Below are 20,475 nucleotides of genomic sequence, written 5' to 3'. Positions count from 1 at the left end.
CAAGTTCCCCTCATTTTGGTGGGCTATGGGAGGCTGGAGTGCGATCATTGAAGCATCATTTGAGAAGGGTGGCAGGAAAATCCCTTCTTACCTTTGAAGAGCTGACTACATTGCTCGCTCAAATAGAGGCATGTCTCAATTCCAGGCCACTGACAGTGTTGTGCGACGACCCTAATGACCCTAGTTACCTTAGTCCTGGACATTTCCTAATTGGTTGTCCACTCATGTCCTTTCCTGAGCCTGATGTGTCTGACTTACCAATGAAGCAGCTATCCAGGTGGCAATATGTTCAAAGGTTATCTCAACAGTTGTGGACCCATTGGTCTAAAGACTATCTGAACTCACTACAACAAAGAAGTAAATGGCAGTCTAAGAATGCCAACATTCAGTCAGGAATGGTGGTCCTTGTCAAGGAAGACAACATGCCTCCTCTTGGATGGCGACTAGCAGTTGTCCAGGAGACATATCCTGGAACTGATGGTGTAGTCAGGGTGGTGAATGTAAAAACTTCCAGTGGCATCTTGAAGCGACCTGTTCAGAAACTTGTGATTTTACCTACAGACTAGTTTTTGTGAGTTTGTTCTCAACAAATTGTGTGTGTACTTAGCATTTTAAATTTGAAACCAATGGTTTCAAGGGGGTGGAGAATGTTTGATGTTGTGTATCAATAATGGTGATGGACAGACTGTACTGGCAGAAGAGGGTCAGGCAGGGGAGGATTGAAACCGGTTTTGAAGGGTAGCGGACAGAGGGGTGCCGTGAAGCGGGAGCGGGAGAGCTCGCGAGGGGACAGTGTGTCTGTAGGCTCTGCGTGTGACTGCACACAAAGATGCCCAGTAAATATTGCAGTGAACAATGTTGTTATCATTTCACAGCCCTGCATTACAGTAAGCTTGCAACAGGTAGGGACACGATTATGAGTGCGGGGGTCATTGAAAATCGGAAAATCGGATTTAACGAAACATCGATTTAGAGTAAACATTTTCGGTAACCATAGCACTTCGTTAAATCGGGGTTCTACTGTAATTGAAACCTAATTTTTTTTCCCAAAAATCAAATTAAAAGCATATTCATGAAAAATTGTACATCGCTTATTTATTAAGTAACATTTTCATTTCTTTTTACTTGTAGTTAAACAGTGCTTAAGTTAATAATTTGTATGATTTGCCATTAAAATTTTATTTAAAGTAATTCAATAAATATAAAAATACTAAACTATGTCACAAACACAGCCAGCATTTTAAAAATACAGTAAAACCTCTTTATAACAAAATTGAAGGGATTAAATTTTGGCATGTTTGTTATAAAGGAGTTCTTTATAAAGGGGTCATTTTTTTTATCCAAAATCTCGAAAAAGTTTGTTTTTTGACAAATTTAATAAGGTATCGATAATAGGAATTTTGAAATACAGTAAACGATCCAAGACAAACACAATAGCCTACATACTGTACACATCAATCATAAAAAATAATAACATGGCACAATTGCAAGAGAATAACTTACAATTAGGCCCTAGCAAATAATATCAACATTTCACAATAAAATTAGAAAATTAATTGATTTGATTAATAAGGACAATCGGCACTGACCCATTAATATGTAATTCTGTACAGGTTACTGTACAATGCAGAAAATATACATCTACTTTTCTGAAAAGTAGTCCCGAATTGAAGTTTGCTTACAGCTGCTGATTTTCATTTCTTGTACAACTGCACACTCTACCTGGCGTAGTGATTTCAAGCTTGACTGATTGTTCGAACAATCTGACGTCAAAAGGAATCTTTCGAGTACGTCAAGAGCAGAATACACATCTTTTCTTGATGGTCTGGTCACTTCAGCTTCAATCTCTTCACCTTCTTCATCTTGTTCATTATCCTTGCATGTTGGTTGAGTTTCATCTGTGGAAGATGAGCTTGTGATGACTGCACTGTCAACCTCAACAAAATCTTCAAATGTAGCACCTGCTGCATTGTTGGTAACATGCTTCCACTCATCCTCATCAACATGTTCAAGTGTTTCATCATCTATTTCGTTAGGGCTAACTTGAAAGCCTGCTCTCTGGAAGCATTTGGCAATGGAAGTTGCTTCAATGCTGCTCCATGCCATACATATGCGTTGCATTGCCTGTAGTATGTTCCACTTCATGTTTTCTGTATCTTGACATTCCATTTTTCTGATGAGGTACTGCACAAGTTGGCGACGGAAAATCCTCTTTACCTGCGATATCACACCTTGATCCATTGGCTGGAGCTTGCTAGTGGTGTTTGGTGGGAAGTAAACCACTTTTACATTTCTCAGTTGTATTCCTTCCACTCTGTGTGCAGAGCAGTTGTCAAGAAACATTAATATTTTCCTGTTCTTACAACCCATTCGTGCATCTACGCTTCCAAGCCACTCACAAAATATAGATGAGGTCATCCATGATTTCTTGTTGAATTTGTAAGGACATGGCAGGTTCTTCACATTTTTAAAGCAGCGGGGTCTTGCAAATTTACCAATGACAAGTGGTGCCAACTTTTCTGTTCCATCTGAATTTGAACACAAAAGAACTGTAAACCTGTCCTTGCTTTTCTTTCCCCCGTGACATGTTTCCCCTTTCAGTGCCAAGGTTTTATCTGGAAGGAGGTTAAAGAACACACCAGCCTCATCTGCATTAAAGATGTTGTTTGGTGCATAACCGGCTGTAATTCCATTGAGTTTTGAAGTCCATGCTTCTTCTACTGCAGGGTCAACAGAGCCTTCTTCGCCAGAAACCTTTAAAGTTGTCAGGCTCCATCGACTTTTAAATCGGTGCAACCATCCATTAGATGCCTGAAAGCCTTCTATCCCCATTCTCAGTGCTTCATACCGTGCCTTCTCCTGCAGAATCGGCCCTGAAATAGGTATGTTTGCTGATCGTGACTCCATCAAAAAATCGAACATTTTCGTATCTAACGCTTCATCTTGGCATGGTCGATATTTCTTTTTATCTGTCCCAAGAAGAACTGCACTGTCTATTTTACTTCTGTTCGAAAGTATAGTCGAGAGAGTTGATGATGGTATTCCATACTTCTTAGCGACGTCAGATTTTTTTTCACCACTATCCACAGCATGCAGAATTTCCATTTTTGTGGCTAGCGAAATTGCATTGCGTTTTCTTTTACCCTCCATCGATCAAAACAAATTAATATTTCACTTCGTTAATTTCGTTGCAGTGTATCGCGCACACAAACATCACACGAATGTAACTAGCGGGCGGTAAAAAAAACTCATAACAGTCAGAGATGTCATACTTAAATGCAGTAATCGTCACCTGGCAAAACAGAGATGAGACTGCAACTGTGGCTATAATCGATAGTTACTGTCGAGGTTTTTCTAAAATGTATTGTCGCAGCTATGGAATAGGTTTTCATAGATGTTTACTTTTTTCAATAGATGTGGTATGTAGCCTGTACTATGGTTATCTATGAAGCTAAGCCAATATTTACGTTGTGAAGTCGAATGTATACATATTACGCGAAGGCATAATACATACAAGGAAATATGTAGCTTGCAAACACTATATCGTGTTTAAAGTTATTTTAGTTCTCGTCCTATGGTAAAAGTAATTCGTAATAACGGAGTTACGTCATGTGGCGAAGAAAAAATGCTCGTTAATTAGAGGTTAATATACGTAAAAAATAATACAGTTTTGGCGGGACCATATTGCGTGTTCGTAATAAAGAGTTTGTCGTTATAACGGTGTTCGTTAGGTCGGGGTTATACTGTATCTACCTTCAAAGTTAATTTTGTTTTAAGGGTAAACATGTAAAATATGTTGTAAAGGATGGTTTTTACAAATATCCCAGATTAGGTAATGTAAAGAAAAAAAACAGTGACAGAATACTGATGCCTTTGTTTTGAATGTTTGTAGGTTAGGAAATTTCTTTTTCTAATTCAACTGAAACTAATAAATGTAAGCAGAGAAAAGCTTACTCTCATTGTTAACACTATTTTGTTTAGAGTTCAAGTAGGTTAACTTCTGAGAAGGCAGGAGTATTATGGTCGTCTGTTGAGTGAAGAAAATACAAGTGTAAATGATGATAAATTTAGGGCAATGTTGACAATGCGTATGAAAGGCGGTCACAATGACACCGCATGATACACTGAAATGCGCAATCAATATTTTTTAATGTTTGCTACGGGAGAGACAGTAGAATAAGTTTGAGTAGGCGAGACCGACTGCAGAGCAGAGTAAGGCGGGCAGGTAGGCGAGCAAGCGGCCAAATGGCAGCACGGTGGCAGGCTGGCATGAAAAGCCATCATGCATTCCATGTTTACACGCTACATCTGGGGGGGGGGGGGGTATTTTTTCCCCCATTGCATTAATAAATATTTAATGGTATTTTATTTATTAGTACCAGATACACACAAATTTTATCAGTTATATCTGGTTAGAAAAAAATTTTTTTAAAAAATCATGAGGGAAGAGAGGGTGTAAAATTCCCCCCCCCCCCCCCCTTCTTTTTTTACCAAGGTAGAGATTTTATGAATGTGATTCATGAAAATGTACGCATAGTAAAATCAGGGTTCTGGTTTATACAAAAATATAAAAACAAAAATTCAGTGGCCTGAACTAATGCATAACTATCATCGTAGTACACACTAACCATGAAAAGTGTGGGCTATCAAATTTTAGTTTACTTGGTACAAGACAAAGCGCACGTGTTGGGATTCAATGGGCGAGCTATCAATATGAATGCCGTATTAACCCGCAGAAGGGTCGCCCCTTCGTACGGGTCGCACCCTTAATTATAGGAAAAAAAATCTATCATTTTCTCCGTAAAGTTAAGGCGCTTCAGAGTGGACTGGCGTTGACTTGACTTGACCGGACATGACTTGACTGCACTACAGTGGCTAAGCGCCACAGCCACCAGACCTGAGTGAACAGAAGACGGGAGATCACACTTCATTCTGAGGAATGGATGCAAACGTGACAGACGTGTGTTTCTGGATCTGAGTTTATAATCTGAATGAGAAAATGAATAATTTTGACGTGATAACGTCTTATAAATCGATGAACGCCGGCTGCACGCACGAAAAAGCATGACTCATTGTCACGTTCCGCCTGAGCCGAGCGTGCAAGAACCGGCCAACTACCGTGCGAGAAAATCTTCTATAATATCAAACAGGTTAAGGCGGGCTTTTTAACTAATTGTTCGTGATTATATTTAAACAAATACTTTAAATTAAATTTGCAAAAACTGTAAATAATATTTGAAAATTAAAAAGTATGCAATTTTTCATCAATGATTTCTTATGACGTTATCACGTAAAATTATCGTCCATAAACCGACTTTACAGACAACCCACCTGTTTTTCGAACAGGTCCCAGTTTGAAGATCTTCACACCCTCATGAGTGATGCATGTGGTCCTGTGTTGGCTGCAGCTACAGTGCCGTAACGAGAAATGCGTCCGCAGGTGTCAGCGTCGACGACGGTGTTCCCGGCCAACCAGGTGCAGATGAGCTACGCGTCAAACTCTCAGCCCAGCTCCTTCCAGACAAGTTCCTACTCGCAGGCGAGCATGGGGTACCAGGGAGGGGGAGGCGGCTACCCCTCGCTCACCCAGGCAGGCAGCACCAGCACCTTCTCGGCCGCCACCCCCGCCTACCAGGGCTCGGTGTACGGGGCGACGCAGTCCGTGTACGGGAGCTACGTGCCGGCCGCAGTCAGCACCCCCCACTACCAGAACAGCTACGGGCAGACCGCGGCGACCACCACGCAGAACCACGCCAAGCTGGGCTCCTCTCTCAACTCGGCGCCGAACAACTCTCAGGTGGGTTTCAGGTGGCGAGGGTGCAGTCACGGTAACAAACAGTTTCAGTGTAAAGTAGTGGTGATTCAGGGCCTTCATCTTTGATACCAGCTCTGCAAACTCGCCCGCTGATTGTAAAATTGAGGTTTATCATCTAGACGCAAATAGTAAGTCAAATGTTAATTGATGACAAAATTGTGACATCTAAGGCCGGCCACACATGCTCTGGTTTTCCTCAGAGGTCTGCCTCAAGGCAGACCTGAAACGGGGGGTGCGGCCACACGTTCGGGTCTCCTAGAGTTACCTTGAGGCGTATGTGTCAGTCTCTCCATAACACATGCCTACTTTGAACAACATTGCTTTCATAAATCTGAAACACACAAAAATTAAAGTTAAGAGCTAAGCCATTACACTCCGAAAGTGTCATGGTGCCACACACAATCTGAGTTGTTCGCCGTTAGACGTCTCCATGTTGTTAATCAGTTGAGTGGAATGAAAGTATGTACAGGAATGCTTTTTAACTGGGGAAATATTAGCCTATCCAATTTAGATATTCATGATCGTCGCTGCTTTTCCACCAGTTTGTTTTAATCTTCTGAGTATCTGTGAAAACTAGTAAAATGCGTAACCCGGGATGCTTGGCTGAGTGGAGTGATGGGTAGAGACCCGGAAATTTCGTGAATTCGTCTGGGCTCAGGGTAGAATTCAAAGTCATAGGTTTGTTAAACCGATGTTTGCTTATCCATTGGTTGACTTCTTAGTGAGAACAGTTTTATCCTTGTTATTTGGCACTACCTGATTCGCTTACTTCTCTCCTAGCTGGGCATCGTTGGCTCACGGTCGTAGAGGGGCTTGTCCAGATAACTGCAGCCCAATCATGAACACAGTGCGACAGTGTGGAGGTTTGCATTCTAACTTGCGACTAAATGAATGTGCGAAATTTCCGTATCTAGTGGTGGGGTGTGCGGTGTGCTTGCAGTACGATGCAGCAGTGGCGACGACGTGCTCGAGCCTGAGCAGCACTAACAGCAGCACGACGCTGGCAGTGAACGTGAACGCCTCCCCCGCGCTGGGGCTGACCGCCAGCCAGACAGTCAGCTCAACCTCCACCAAGGTCTCCAGCTCCTCGGGTAAACGTAACACTCTGCCATTTTCCAGCTTTCACCAAGCTGTTACACCTTCAGTTTGACTCCAAAAAATGAGTATTAATTTCATTTGAAGCTTCAAATGCATGAGTCCTCAATAATTGCATGTATGTAAGTGTATAATCTTACTTCACCATCATATTTACACTGAATTGCAATAGTGGACAGGTTGCTGTTTATAAGACATGTTTGATTATGTTCATTTGAATTTTTGAAAAATAATTTTTTAGGTAATGTAATGTTGAATTTTTTTTTGTCTACCTGTAATTTTTAACATGTAAAGAAAATTCTTTAATTTTACACCCAACCACACATTTTTGTATTTTTTAAATTGTATCATAGCAGCCTTGATTGATATTTGTGATGAATGCTGGCATTTTAATGTTCTTTTGTTTCCGTCTTGGCAGAAAACAATACTTTGCTTTATGAACTAAAACATTTTAAGTGTTTTTTTTATTTATCTCACGTTTAAACTGAAAAGTGAATTGATACTATGCTTGAGATTAAGTTTGTGTTCCAGAAATAATTATGGACAACAGGGGCGTATCTGTATGAATTGAACCAACGAAGGAAATTACTTTTTTTTCCATGAAATATTCAACTTTTTTTATTTTTTTGAGGGATTTTTTGATATTACAATGATAGTGGTGAAGGTGATGAAGTGAAGGAAGTCCTTGATTGTTGATTGCATGAGAGGGTAGGAACCATGGCGTGGTGTGGGGGTGGCAATGAAGCGAGCATTGGCGGTGTTGCAGCGGGCAAGAGCAGCATGGTGACGGGCATGCCTCCTGGAGTGACGCCCATCATGGGCGCGCACCAGTACATCATGAGCCAGGGCGGCCTGCCGTACTTCCAGCAGCCCGTCTACACCTATGAGGACCTGCAGTTGGTGCAGCAGAGGATACCTCACATGGTGAGTCTGTCCTTCATTTCCCTCCGTGCACAGTGCTGTGTGTCTCCCGGTTCTTCAAGTCATTTCTGCTGGTTTTCCTCAAATTAACCGGCACCAAGAACCGATCATATAATCCCGGTACCAGGGAAAGCTTTACAGCCAAACCTTTCCCAGTGAAAATACAGTAAACTTGAACTGTAAAACCCATAAAACATTGTTGTAGGGGAGCCTATATTTCCTGTGACCGACCAATGCACATGCACACGTCTTAATTTCTCTTTAAGCTCCAGTAGTACAAGTGAATTTAAAGGTTCTTAAATCTAATATTGCTGACTGCAACAGCAAGCAGTCTCCGTCCTCCCCTTCTCATCCTTCACATCGCTGGCAGGGAAATATAAATCCACCAGAATGTGTCTGAAGGTAAAAAAGTGTTCTTAATACCGAGATCCTGACCCTTTTTTGTCCATCTTTTTTACTTTGACAGGATGATCATTTTAACTAAAAGTGGACTTCTGATAAATAAGTTCAGTTTTTTTTTTTTTTGCAGCATGGAAGTGTGAAGCGCTGACTTGTTACATGCAATAGCACGTAACCTGACTTATAAAAGAAATTATTACGTTTGATACAAGCAATAATTCCTTTTGTATGTCAGGTTACGTGCTATCATAAGTAACAAATCGGCACTTCGCACCTCCATACTGCTAAATAAAAAAATCCCTGTCAAGGGTAGACACTTAGGTTTTGTTTTGATGCATGGTAGGGAATCAAGTAATTTTTTGAGATATTATTTATGTTCCATTGCATCACAATATTCAAATGCTGAATATTCATGTTCTTATGAAAACCACAGGATTAACAATGCAGTTAAAGCACAACTTTGTGATGGCCACTTCACTGCATAGGCTATCTGATGTGACCTACAAACTGTAATTTCTCAGAAACCAGTAGGAATTAAGGAACACTGTTTATAGGGTAGACATACTTGCCAACTTGTCCGTAAAATGTACGGAAAATCATGTTATTGTACGATTGTACGGCCATATCAGTTATTTTACTGGTTTTCCGACATTTTTACGTTATTAAAATACGTTTGTAAGATTTTGGTATCGTATCAGCGACGGGATATCAAGGTCAAATAAAATGCGTCCGTGTCAATTGTTTCTTCATTGGTTGCTACAAGCCAATCATCGCGCAGTTTATGTTGTGTTTATCTTTTGGTTTTTTTTTTTTTTTTTTTTTATTTTTTTTATTATAGCAGTCTTGGAGTATTTTAGCGCGGAATAAAGTGTTGTGGTTTGAATACGGTTATATAATTATTTTTTTTATTTAGCTTGCATTAAACGAAATGCGTAGTGCTACGTAAATAATTATTTAAAGATGCGTGTATTGTAATTGTGTTTGTGGCATCAGTACGATTGTATTGTTTACAATATGTGCGGGAAAACCAAGCAGTACTCGCAGGCATTCAGAGACGTGTATATGCAAGAGTTTCCGTATATTATCAAGTCTGATAAAGGTAATAAGTATGCCTTCTGTAAGGTTTGTCGTTGCGATGTAAACATTGCACACGGCGGAAAAAACGACATTAGAAATCATGGCAAAACCACCAAACACAACAATAACATGAAAAGTGGCGAAGAAAATACGAAAATTCAGAATTATTTTGTGAAAACTGAAAGCGTGGATAATGCCGTCATTAGAAGTGAGTGTTTGTTCACTCATTTCATCGTGGAACATAACCTGCCGCTTAGTGTGGCCGACCACGCCGGGCCTTTATTTAGGAAAATGTTTCCTTCATCCGACGTTGCAAAGAAATATAGCTGTGGCAGAACAAAAACATCTGCTATTGTTAAAGAAATGTCTGCAAATGCTACAGAGGATATTGCGACGCATTTGCAAAATGGCCCTTTTTGTTTGTCAACCGATGGGAGTAATGATTCCGATTCCAAACTGTATCCAGTGGTGGTTACGTTTTTTGGCGAAAGTGTGCAAAAAATGGTCTCGTGCATTCTTTCGTTGCCTAATTTACAAGGCGATGCAACAGGTCGTAATATCGGCAGTTTGATGTTGGCAGAATTGGAACGTCTTAAAGTACCCATAAAAAACATATCATTTTCTGCAGACAATGCTGCAGTTATGCTTGGACATAAGAATGGTGTGGCAGCTGTTTTAAAAAATGTTCAGGAGGGACTTATTGTGATGGGATGTTTGTGCCATTTGATTAATTTGGCTGCAGAAAAGGGGTCAAGTTGCTTGCCAGTAAAAATTGACGAAATTTTAATAGACATTTATTATTATCTTGAGAAAAGCAGCAAACGAAAAGAAAGTCTGGCAGAATTTCAAAATCTACACAATAAAGATGCTAAGAAGATTTTGAAACATGTTTGTACCAGGTGGCTGTCATTGGGTAGAAGTCTGACTAGATTTGTAGATCAGTGGGAACCTTTGTTGAGTTTCTTCAAGAAAGAAGTCAGTCATCAGAAACCACAGTGTTCGTCACTGACATCTTATAGGATTCCGAAAGAGAGTAACAAATCTGGAGAGAGGGTAGGCATGACTCAGAAACCATCAGGTTCTTCACTCTTGCCCAAAGAGAACTTCACATCAGTAGGTAAGTCAGATGTTCTTTCACCATCGTGTTCTTCCTCACCTTCAAGCATGACAACCAAGCCGTCTGGAACAAAAGAATCTTTTAATTTTGAAAGAAAACAGTCAAGTAAAAGAAAAGGAGATGATCCTAAGGTCTCTTACAAGAAAATGGCTGGTGCAGTCTTGTCAGTAAGTGATTCTGACCTTATTTTGAAAAGTAAAAGTTCAAATTTAAGTCGTGAAGAAAATCTGTTTTTATTTCTCTCAATGCCACTGAATAGAGCTTTCTGCTTGTTTTTGTTGCATGTGATACCCTCATTTGAAAAAGTAAACATAATGCTCCAAGCATCAGAACCTCAAATTCACATTTTGCGACACATGCTCTGTGACTTGTTGAAAGAGATATTATCTAAGTTTGTTAAGCCTGCTGCTATCAAGAATGTGGATATTCTTGAAGTTAACTATCATGCTGTTGAAAATCAGAGGCAAGACTCTGATATGGTTATTGGCTTTCAGACTTCACAAACTGTAAGTGAATTAAAAGCATCTGACAAAAAAGTTTTTTATGAATCTGTGTAAAAGTATTTCATCACTGCATGTGACTATATTGTTAACAAGTTTCCTCTGAAGAACGAAGTTTTGATGAAAGCAAGTGTTGCCAACATTGAGGGCATTGAAAATGTCAGTTTCTCTGATGTTGAGTACTTCCTGAAATTGTTTCCTGTAATGTTACCACTTAAAGACAATGAAACAAGGAGCATGGCCATGGATGAACTTCACAAATAGTTCATTTCCCTTCAGCTAGATCTTTCTTGTTTAACACAGAGTGCCAATATTGTGGAAAAATGGGTCAGTGTCTCAAATATGAAAAGCATAACTGGGGAACCAAAATTTGATAGACTATCCAGAGTAATGTTTTCCATACTCACAATCCCTCACAGTAATGCAGAGTGCGAGAGGGTGTTTAGTTTGGTCAAGAAAAACAGGACCCAGTTCAGATCCCAGTTGTCAAATAACTCTCTTGAAAGCATTTCTGATATTACAGTAAAACCTCCATTAACGAATATTCTATTTAACGAAAAACCCCACGCAACGAAATAAAATTTTGGTCCCGCCGAACCGCCATAAGATCAATGCTGTTTTAACCTCTAAATACCGAATTTTATTTGTTCCGAAATAGTGAAATTCCCTTTACAACGAACTGCCGCTTTTGAAAAACACGCAAAAATAAACATCTACAAGACATCCACTAATTTTTTTGCATTCACTGCTTAAAAATACGTGGGTATAACCTTAAAATAATAAGCACCATCGCGGAAGGCATAAATAAACAAAGCATCATGGATAACACACGTCGTGTATACATGCCACACTTTGTTCAAAATGGCGGGTACATTTAGCGCTAGTGGCGGAAACCTCTCGTACCATCTCTCTGGCAAGACGAACAACTAGTATATTTTGCGTTTCTATGGTTAAAGATGCGCACACGCAAATATTTTTAACTATGGTGTAGTACAATTTCCGTTTTTTCAGTTTTCACTGTTGTTTATTTATTTCCACACGTAGTTACGGAAATCAACACGTTACTGCTGTAAAATGAATTCTAATCCTAAAAAGCTGCGACAGATTGACGTTAAAATAAAATTAGAAATTTTAAATGCAGTTGATGAAGGTGGAAAAAAAAGTGATATAGCTAAACGTTTCGACATCCCGGCGTCTACACTTTCGACCATATTATCCAACCGGGAACAGATCGAAAACAACGCTTCTCTGGTAGGGACAAATCGAAAACGTGTGAAAGTATGTAAAAATGGTGATTTGGACAAGATAATTTTTGACTGGTTAATGGAGGCTAGGGCATCAAACAACAAAGGCATGCCAGGAAGCACTGGGGATGGGAATTGATAATTTCCAAGCATCAAATGTTTGGCCATTAAACAAGTGTATTCTATGTACTTTTTCATGTTTAATTCCTCATATCGTATTAAACAGTCAGAAAGACAGTTCTAGCCATTTATGTGAAGCTTTATGATGACTATAAATATATCGTGCGAAACCTCCATTTTACAAACCACTTTACAACAAACACAACAAATTTTGGTCCCTTGAGATTTGTTAAATAGAGGTTTCACTGTAAATCCAGACAAGTGGGTTTTTGCTATGATCAGAAGTTTTCTGAGAAATTTCTTCAAAAAGCTAAGAAAGCTACTGCAGCATCACTGAAGCATTTTCCTTAAGAAAAAAAAAAGCTAGTTCGAAAGTGTTGTAAATAAGTTTGTAGGCCTATATTTAATTACATACCTACATAAGAACATGAATTGAGTGCAGCTGATGATGGGTGCAATATTGTGTAAACTTCTATATCAGATGTGTGTGAAATATGAAATTCACAATATTACAATGCAGATGTTTAGGTAATTTAATAGCTGTATGTACTTTTTTGTTAAATAATATAAAATATACAGTATTTGGTTATTTGTTATGTTTAATCGTGGAGTAACCAAATTGCCGTGTTTGGTTTACGCTATGGTAATTAATCATTTAAAATTTCTACTGGATTGGGAATTTCAAAAGTTGGCAAGTATGGGTAGATAGAGGAACGCATTTAGTGTTTGCAAAAAAAAAAAAAAAATTCCGAATGTTATTTTCTTTAGGAAATAGTCACAACGTGAGAAAATTTACCAACTTGAGACATACTTGAAAGCATGTGGATTAGTACACAGGAAAACAGTAGTGAACTTGCTTTAACAAAATGTTGTTGCTGAACGAGCAAATAGGATCATTACAAATTCTGTGAGGTGTATGATGAAAGAATCAGTGTAAACACATTTACATTGGTTACAGTTGAGCAGGAGATGGGAAGTGGTGCATTGTAATATTTTGTGAGTGGGGCCTTCTGCAGCCACTCTTATCTAGGGGAGACTTTATTTCCAGTAGCTTTACATTTAAAGTACAAACAGAGTCCCTGTGAACTGCCTATTTCCAGCAGCTAAGAACAGTGGATTTGCGAACAACTGCTTCCCAGGGGGTGGGCCAGGTAATAACTATACTAGTGCGTTTGAGTGTGAATATGTGTTTGTGTGCATGCCCGTAGTGGTAGAAAAGGGCTAAGTGAAGTTTGTGGACCAGAGCGCAGAGCGTGTTTTTCTTCATCTAAGCACCAAGAAGCTCATCTAGCAAGGTATTCATAAGTGTGTGTGAGGGAGTGATAGCAATAGCATCCACTTTTTCTATCTTATACACACACTCGGCCTCATGAGACAATGATGCAGACAACCAAAATCGATTTCCTTCTTTTGTAATTTAAAATTGTTATTAAACCTTTTGTCATGTAAGCTGCTCGCTCACCTGTTGAAACTTTTCTCAGTAATTTAAAATATTTGGCTTTAAATTTGAATTAATGCTATCATAATGCCAAAGGCCAAACTATAAATTATACAAACATGCTAATTTTTTATTGTCCGTTGCAGGAATTACTGCTTGTGTCAGCAAAGGTGTTAAAAAATTATATTTGATGAATTTTATTTCATTTTAGTGTCATTATTTAATATAGTATATATATTTTTTAATTTGTTATAGTTGTTAGTGTTTTCAGTGTGACACAAAAGCTGTTTTAAAAGTCGTAGATCTCAGACACGGGCCAAACCACTGTGTTGCAGACTGCGACGGGTTACTACGACATGGGTTTCCAAGCGCCCACGAGCCTGGCGACGGGTCGGGAAGGCACGCTGGCCAACGTGGCGTACTCCATGTCGGACAGCCGCTTTGCGCGGACGGACAACGCCTCCCCCGTGCCCTCCACCATACCTCAGCAGGTGATGTGTCTTCGCTTGCCATCAGCCGACAGCATGCCTTATTTGCTGAAGCTTGGAAAAAATTACAACTTGCGATTTGCAATCTGGAGTATGTGTAATATATTGTGTTCAGATATCTCACTTCTCACCAAGACAATCTGGGTCTCTCTATTCCTGACTGGGTCCTAGCAAGATTTTTCACTTCCTAGAAAATTGCGGGCATTTCCCCATCCGTTAACCCTAGAACTCTGTCTGGGGTCATTGGGGACCCCAAGCATCTTTCATGTGGCGGAAGGATGTCTAAAATTTAATCTACAAGTCTGAAGTTTAATGACTTTTCTTGCAGCATTAATTAGTTTGCTCATTGAAATTTACGACAAGTTCTACGCACTTGTTTACATACAATTCATAAAAACAGTTAAGATGGGGTCATTTATGACCCCAGATAGATTAAATGTAACTTTTGCTAAGATTTCAAAAACCTATGTATATCCCAGAGATTTTAATGTACATGAGTCGGGTGGGAGTACAAAGACTGGTAGACACTGGGAGTTAACTGGTTGTATTGCCAACTAATTGTTTAGTTTGTAATTGTCAATTGGTTTTCCCGTCTAACACTTTTCATTCCACCAGTCAGGTGGACAACACTGATTTCAGAAAGCGTAATTTGGCAACATTGATTTTAGTACACGTTAGTTGGCTACTCTGAGTTGGTGATGCTACCCTTTGTTGTTATTGTGAGCTAACCTCAAAGTTGTAGATTGAGATTGTTAGCTAAATAACAATTTTGTGTGGGTGTTTTGGGATTCATTCTAGTTCAGTTATGGAAGGTGTAAATTTTGCACGTGGCTACAGTGTAGAACAAGCTATGGAAGACTTGTTTCATAGCAGCAGTGATTCAGATGGTAGTGATGCTGATGATGATGGGACAGAGACACAAATAGAAGAAAATGATGACATTTGTCTGAATGAAATTGAAGTAGAAGAAAATTATACTTCGGATGAAGAAAGAGAAAACCAAGATACAATAATTGTAAGTAGAAGTAGAAATATTGACTGGAGTACTAAAGAACCAACAGTTCGTAGGTTACCATCTCGCAACATACAACGATTTGTATCAAGTATTCCTACTACAGTTGTTGTTAACTCGGCTACTGATTGCTTCAAACAGTTTTTTACAGATGAAATGATAGATATTATAATTCGGTACACCAATCAACGGGGAAATGAACTGAAAATGTCGGGAAAACTATTAGACTGGCGTAATATAGACAGGCGCGAGCTAATTTCATTTTTAGGTTTGCTGATTATGTATGGTGTACAAAAGGGTCGTGGGAAACCTATTGAAGAATTTTGGGATTGTGAATACGGCATTCCTCTTTTCCGTGCTACTATGTCACGGGTACGATTTCAGGCAATCTTGCGTTCCCTTCGTTTCGATGATTGCAACACAAGACTTGAAAGAAAAGAAAGGACTGGAAATAAGGCTGAACCTATACAAGAACTATTTGATTTGTTTGTTGTGCAGTGCAAAACATCTTTTATACCTTCTAGTAACATTACTGTAGATGAACATCTTTGTGTATACAGAGGTCGATGTAGTTTCAAGGTCTACATTCCTTCCAAGCCAGGAAAGTATGGCATTAAGATTTGGTGTGCTGTAGACTGTGAAAATGGTTATTTGGTGAATCTTCAGATTTACACTGGAAAATCATGTGATGGAAGGGAAGTGAATCAAGGCAAGAGAGTGGTCACAGATTTAGTGAAACATCTAGCTCAGAGTGGCAGAAACATTACCACTGACAATTTTTTCACGAGCTTTGACTTAGGTCAAGAATTGTTGAAAATGAACTTAACTCTTGTAGGCACTCTACGCTCTTCACGAAAAGAAATCCCAAATGAGATGCTACCTTCAAAAACTAGAGAAGAAAACACCACCAAATTTGCATGCAGTGGCAAAACACTATTAGTTTCTTATGTTCCAAAAAAAAATAAGGCTGTGATTCTCTTGTCTACACAACATCAGTTATTCTCAGTACCAGTAGAAAACAACTTGAAAAGAAAACCGGAAGTTGTATTGTTTTACAACTCCACAAAATCAGGCGTTGACACACTCGACCAAGTGAGCCGTCATTATTCTGTAAAAAAGGGAACGAAACGTTGGCCGTTAGCTATATTTTATGATCTCGTTGATCTTGCTGCACTCAACGCCTACAGACTTTTCTGCGTAGGCTTAGAGAAAACAGAGAGACGTCTGTTTCTAATGAAGTTGGCTAAAGAAATGGCAAAGCCTCAAGTGGAGCACCGTGTCGGTTTACCACAAGCAAGAAACACGGCTATTGTTAGTAGCATCAAAATGTGTGGATTTGGTGATATTCTAGAAAAAAAACATCCAGAACCAACCCCAAACAATCAAATGAGAAAGCGAGGAAGATGCTTCATTTGCCCCCGGTCAAAGGACACCAAATACAGTTCAATCTGCAAACGATGTAATATATTTGTGTGCAAGGAACATTCTGAAACATTAACTACATGCAAAAACTGTGAAGACGAGTCTAGAATAAATTCTGATGGAGGTGATTGAATGATGTTTGCAGTTAAGTGAAAGAAACTTTTCAAAATGCTGCAAATGTCGTGTAATACTGTATAGTGAACACTAAGAAACATTAAACCATGCAATACCTATGGAAATAACTGGATCAAATTCTGATAAATATTTCCGATACATATTGGCAGTTCAGTAAAATTTTCTTAATGGATTATAGGATGGGGTCAAATATGACCCCAGACAGAGTATTAAGGAAAATTGAGCAGACAGAGTTGTAGGGTTAATTTGTCAATGCTCCATTTTCGTCTCGTCTATCACCCCTCTGTGTGTCCTTTGACCCAGATGCCGATGAGACGTTCAGCCGTGCTCATCATCTTTATAATGATACTTGCTACACCAAAATATTTGTGTGGTTTTTGTGGATGAAGAAACATCAACAATGTTTTGCTAATCCATAAGAATAAATATCTCTTGACCCCTAATGTATTTGTATAAATAATTCACTGGTGAATTTTGATCCATAATATCAGTAAAAAAGTAAATTTTTTAGCATCTAGTTAATAAAACCTTCTTGGGCAAAGTGGGTTTGTACAAATTAATATCTTTGACTAATTCATTATATTTTATTATCTCCTTAAAAAATTAGTGACTCACATTACATATTTAAGAAAAGACTTCTTTGTTGCGAGTAAATTCACTTAAGAAATTTACATTGCAAATGGTTTCATATAACACATACAGCATGTACAGCAATTAAAATGACACTATTTCTATGAAAACAAGTAAATTTAACAAAATAAAACCAAGATCACCTTTTTTTTCTACTCTAAAAATGAAAATTGCTATAAATAAACCATAAAAATGTGTGTCTAAGCTAATGAACAAGTATAAAGAATTTGTAACATTTTGATCAGGAAAGCATTTTTAATGGTTAAGGAATTTTATTTGCAACTAGTCCACTGGTGATGGGTCGGCTGTTGAGCCGTGTGTGCAAGGGTGACAGGTGTGGCACTGCGTCTTTCAGAACGTGACGCAGGCTCACCAGCAACCCATGCTGAATGCCACCACCCTGCCCCCGGCCTATGCGTACTTCTACGGAGGAGGCATGATGCCCGGCAGCTTCCAGTACGGGACGCCAGCGCTCTACCCGGTACGTCCGTGTTTCAACTCACCCGGGGATCTCATCACATCACACAGTACCTCACTTCATTTACGTACTTTGTGGGTTTTATAGGTATGGTGTTACAGTGTTCACTATTTTTAAGATCTGTACGTATACTTGATGACTGGAAGTCATCGTATACAGTGAAAGGTCTTCTGAAATCCACTTTCTGTGGTTTTGGCGCATTCTAAATTCTAAAGTTTGGCAATTTATTTTCTTGTAAAAAAATTTTGGAGGCCAGAATTTTATGTATACACTTAACATACACACACACATTTACACATACAGTGTTTTACCGCATAATCGTAGCACATTTTATACTAAAATCAATTTTGAAAAGTAGGGGTGGACGTTTATGCGAGAAAAGCAATTTTTGTTAGGTAAAGTTATTCATAAAAACAAAACCTATTCATGGAAAGTTCATTCATTTAAAAAGTAGATTATACAAAAGCATGCCAAACAATTTAAATTAATAAGTTATGCAACAAAAACATTTTGTTCAACTTTAAATAGAAAAAACCTAAACCATGATGTCAACGTGAGTCATAAGACATAACTATTGTAGTACACACCATGAGAAAGTGTGGGCTATCAAATGTAGTTAACTAGGCACTGGACAGAGCGCGCTCGTTGCATTCAATCGGTGAGCTATCTGTATCGATATTCGACTACGTGCGCACTCTCTATACAGGAATCAACATAACCAAACATGAATTATGCCAACAAGCACATCTACATTCTGACAAGAGGTACACAGCGGCGACTAAGACGAAAAATTAAAGGTTGTAAAATGAGTTACTTTATGCATCAAAATGTTCATTATTTAAAGTAATGGATATCAGTAGTCACAATCTAACAATTTGTTTACTTAGTAGTAGCCTATGTGCTGCACTACAGATGTTGTGGCTTGCAGATCATAAACAAACATAAACAAAAATGAGAAATTAACGTATTTGCTATGAATGTGTTTGTACAACTAGTATTCCTGAACTGTGTATGTGGTCATCAAAAATACTCAAACATATTAATAAATTTGGTTAAAAGTGTTAATATGGTGTTATTTGAACACTTGTTTTCTTTAGTGATGGGATTTTCGATACTCGATACCTCAATACCTTCGATACTTGTCGGTATCGCAAAGTATCGAGTATCGAAACTGTAAGTTGGATACATTTTTTCGATACCGGAATGCTTGTTCATTTGTATTGAATTAAGTTTTGATTCACCATCGTACAAAATACAACTACAGTAGAACCTCGATGATACGTTCCCGTTTCATACATTTTCCGGTTTCATATGCCGATTAATTTTGGTCCCGCCGAAAGACTTATATTTACAATGGTTTACTTTCCCGGAACATACACTTATATAAAATCATTAATTTCCCGTTTCATACGTTTTTACGAAGCGGAAAAGTCCTAAAATTCACAAATTTTTTTGTTAGATATATTCCTCCTGATAAATTACGTTTTAATTAATGCTTTTATTTTGAAAAATGTTCATTGTTTACCTTTGCAAACGTAAGAAAATAACTTTATTGCACCATAGATATGGATAGAATCAGGAAGACTGTGCACTTCGCTAGTAGCATCAATGGCCAGCACCAAGCGAGACTAGTGGCGCAAACTAGCAATGATCATGAAAATGGTGCACGCGCTTTACCAAGGCACGGATCTCATATTTTGTGCATTCATTAATCTGTGAACTGAATATACCCGTTTGTTATTGTTTTCTTACGATTGGATTGTTTTGTATTTTACGTTTCTCAAGTTAAAATTTTATTGAAAATTGTTCTGTTGCATAAAGTTATTTGTAAAACTAAACAAACAAGCATAAACTAATTTTCTTTTTACAATAGCCTAATTGTTTTTATTTCTAATTTAGGCTTGGTGATTCCCCCCCCCCCCCCCCCTCTTTCAAGAAAGAACTTCAAACATTGTGTAAGGTCACTTGGTCACTGTTTCTCATGTCAGCTTTAGTTAATTATGGACTATATTTTACATTTCTGGTGGTTTTATTATATGTAACTTATATATAATGATGAATTCATATCTTTCATTAATATAATGCAATTATTTACACATTATGTATTTAAGTTTAATCTGACATAGTACTGGTATGCTAGATTGAAAAAATTTTTTATTATTGCCAAACCTTTTCATACACTTTCCCGCATCATACACCATTTTTGTGCCCTCCGTTGAAAAGTGTATGACAGGGGTTCTACTGTATTGTGATCGGTGATCGGCATCGGCCCAGCCCTAGAACTATGTTTGTTTGGAAATTCATGGCTGCCAACTGTCTTTCCACAATATTTCTTTTAGTGTTGGGCCGATTCCTAAAATGTACCGATTCCGATTCCATTTTCGATTCTTAAATTAAAGGGTCGATTCTTCGAATCAGATTCCGATTCCTTAATTTTTATCTGACAATGTTCAACAGAGTAATATACTCAGAAAAAAAAAGTTTGTTTATGATTTTTAAAATGTAATTGCGTTGTTTCATTTTCTGTGCAGAAATTAACATTATATACAGCTTATATAATGTTAAAAAGTATGTTCATTACCAT

The 20,475-nt window shown here is 38.4% G+C and overlaps 1 protein-coding gene across 9 annotated transcripts in view; it reads left to right on the top strand.

Annotated features, from left to right (window-relative positions):
- Window positions 1-20,475, top strand: part of LOC134539790 (protein lingerer) — a 170,012-nt gene that overhangs the window by 101,337 nt on the left and 48,200 nt on the right. For 5 of the 9 annotated variants that reach the window (XM_063382045.1, XM_063382047.1, XM_063382053.1 and 2 more), the window contains 5 exons: window positions 5,441-5,797; window positions 6,756-6,906; window positions 7,677-7,834; window positions 14,062-14,217; window positions 17,769-17,894. In XM_063382045.1, coding sequence (XP_063238115.1) covers window positions 5,441-5,797; window positions 6,756-6,906; window positions 7,677-7,834; window positions 14,062-14,217; window positions 17,769-17,894 — 948 coding nt within the window. The remainder of the gene's footprint in view (window positions 1-5,440; window positions 5,798-6,755; window positions 6,907-7,676; window positions 7,835-14,061; window positions 14,218-17,768; window positions 17,895-20,475) is intronic. The other 4 variants (XM_063382054.1, XM_063382050.1, XM_063382052.1 and 1 more) reach the window with 1 other exon arrangement.

This window comes from Bacillus rossius, chromosome 16 (genome assembly GCF_032445375.1).
Source record: "Bacillus rossius redtenbacheri isolate Brsri chromosome 16, Brsri_v3, whole genome shotgun sequence".
In the NCBI taxonomy this organism is placed as follows: domain Eukaryota; kingdom Metazoa; phylum Arthropoda; class Insecta; order Phasmatodea; family Bacillidae; genus Bacillus; species Bacillus rossius.
Note: the sequence above shows the minus strand (reverse complement) of the source record. Positions and strands in the feature narration are given on the sequence as shown.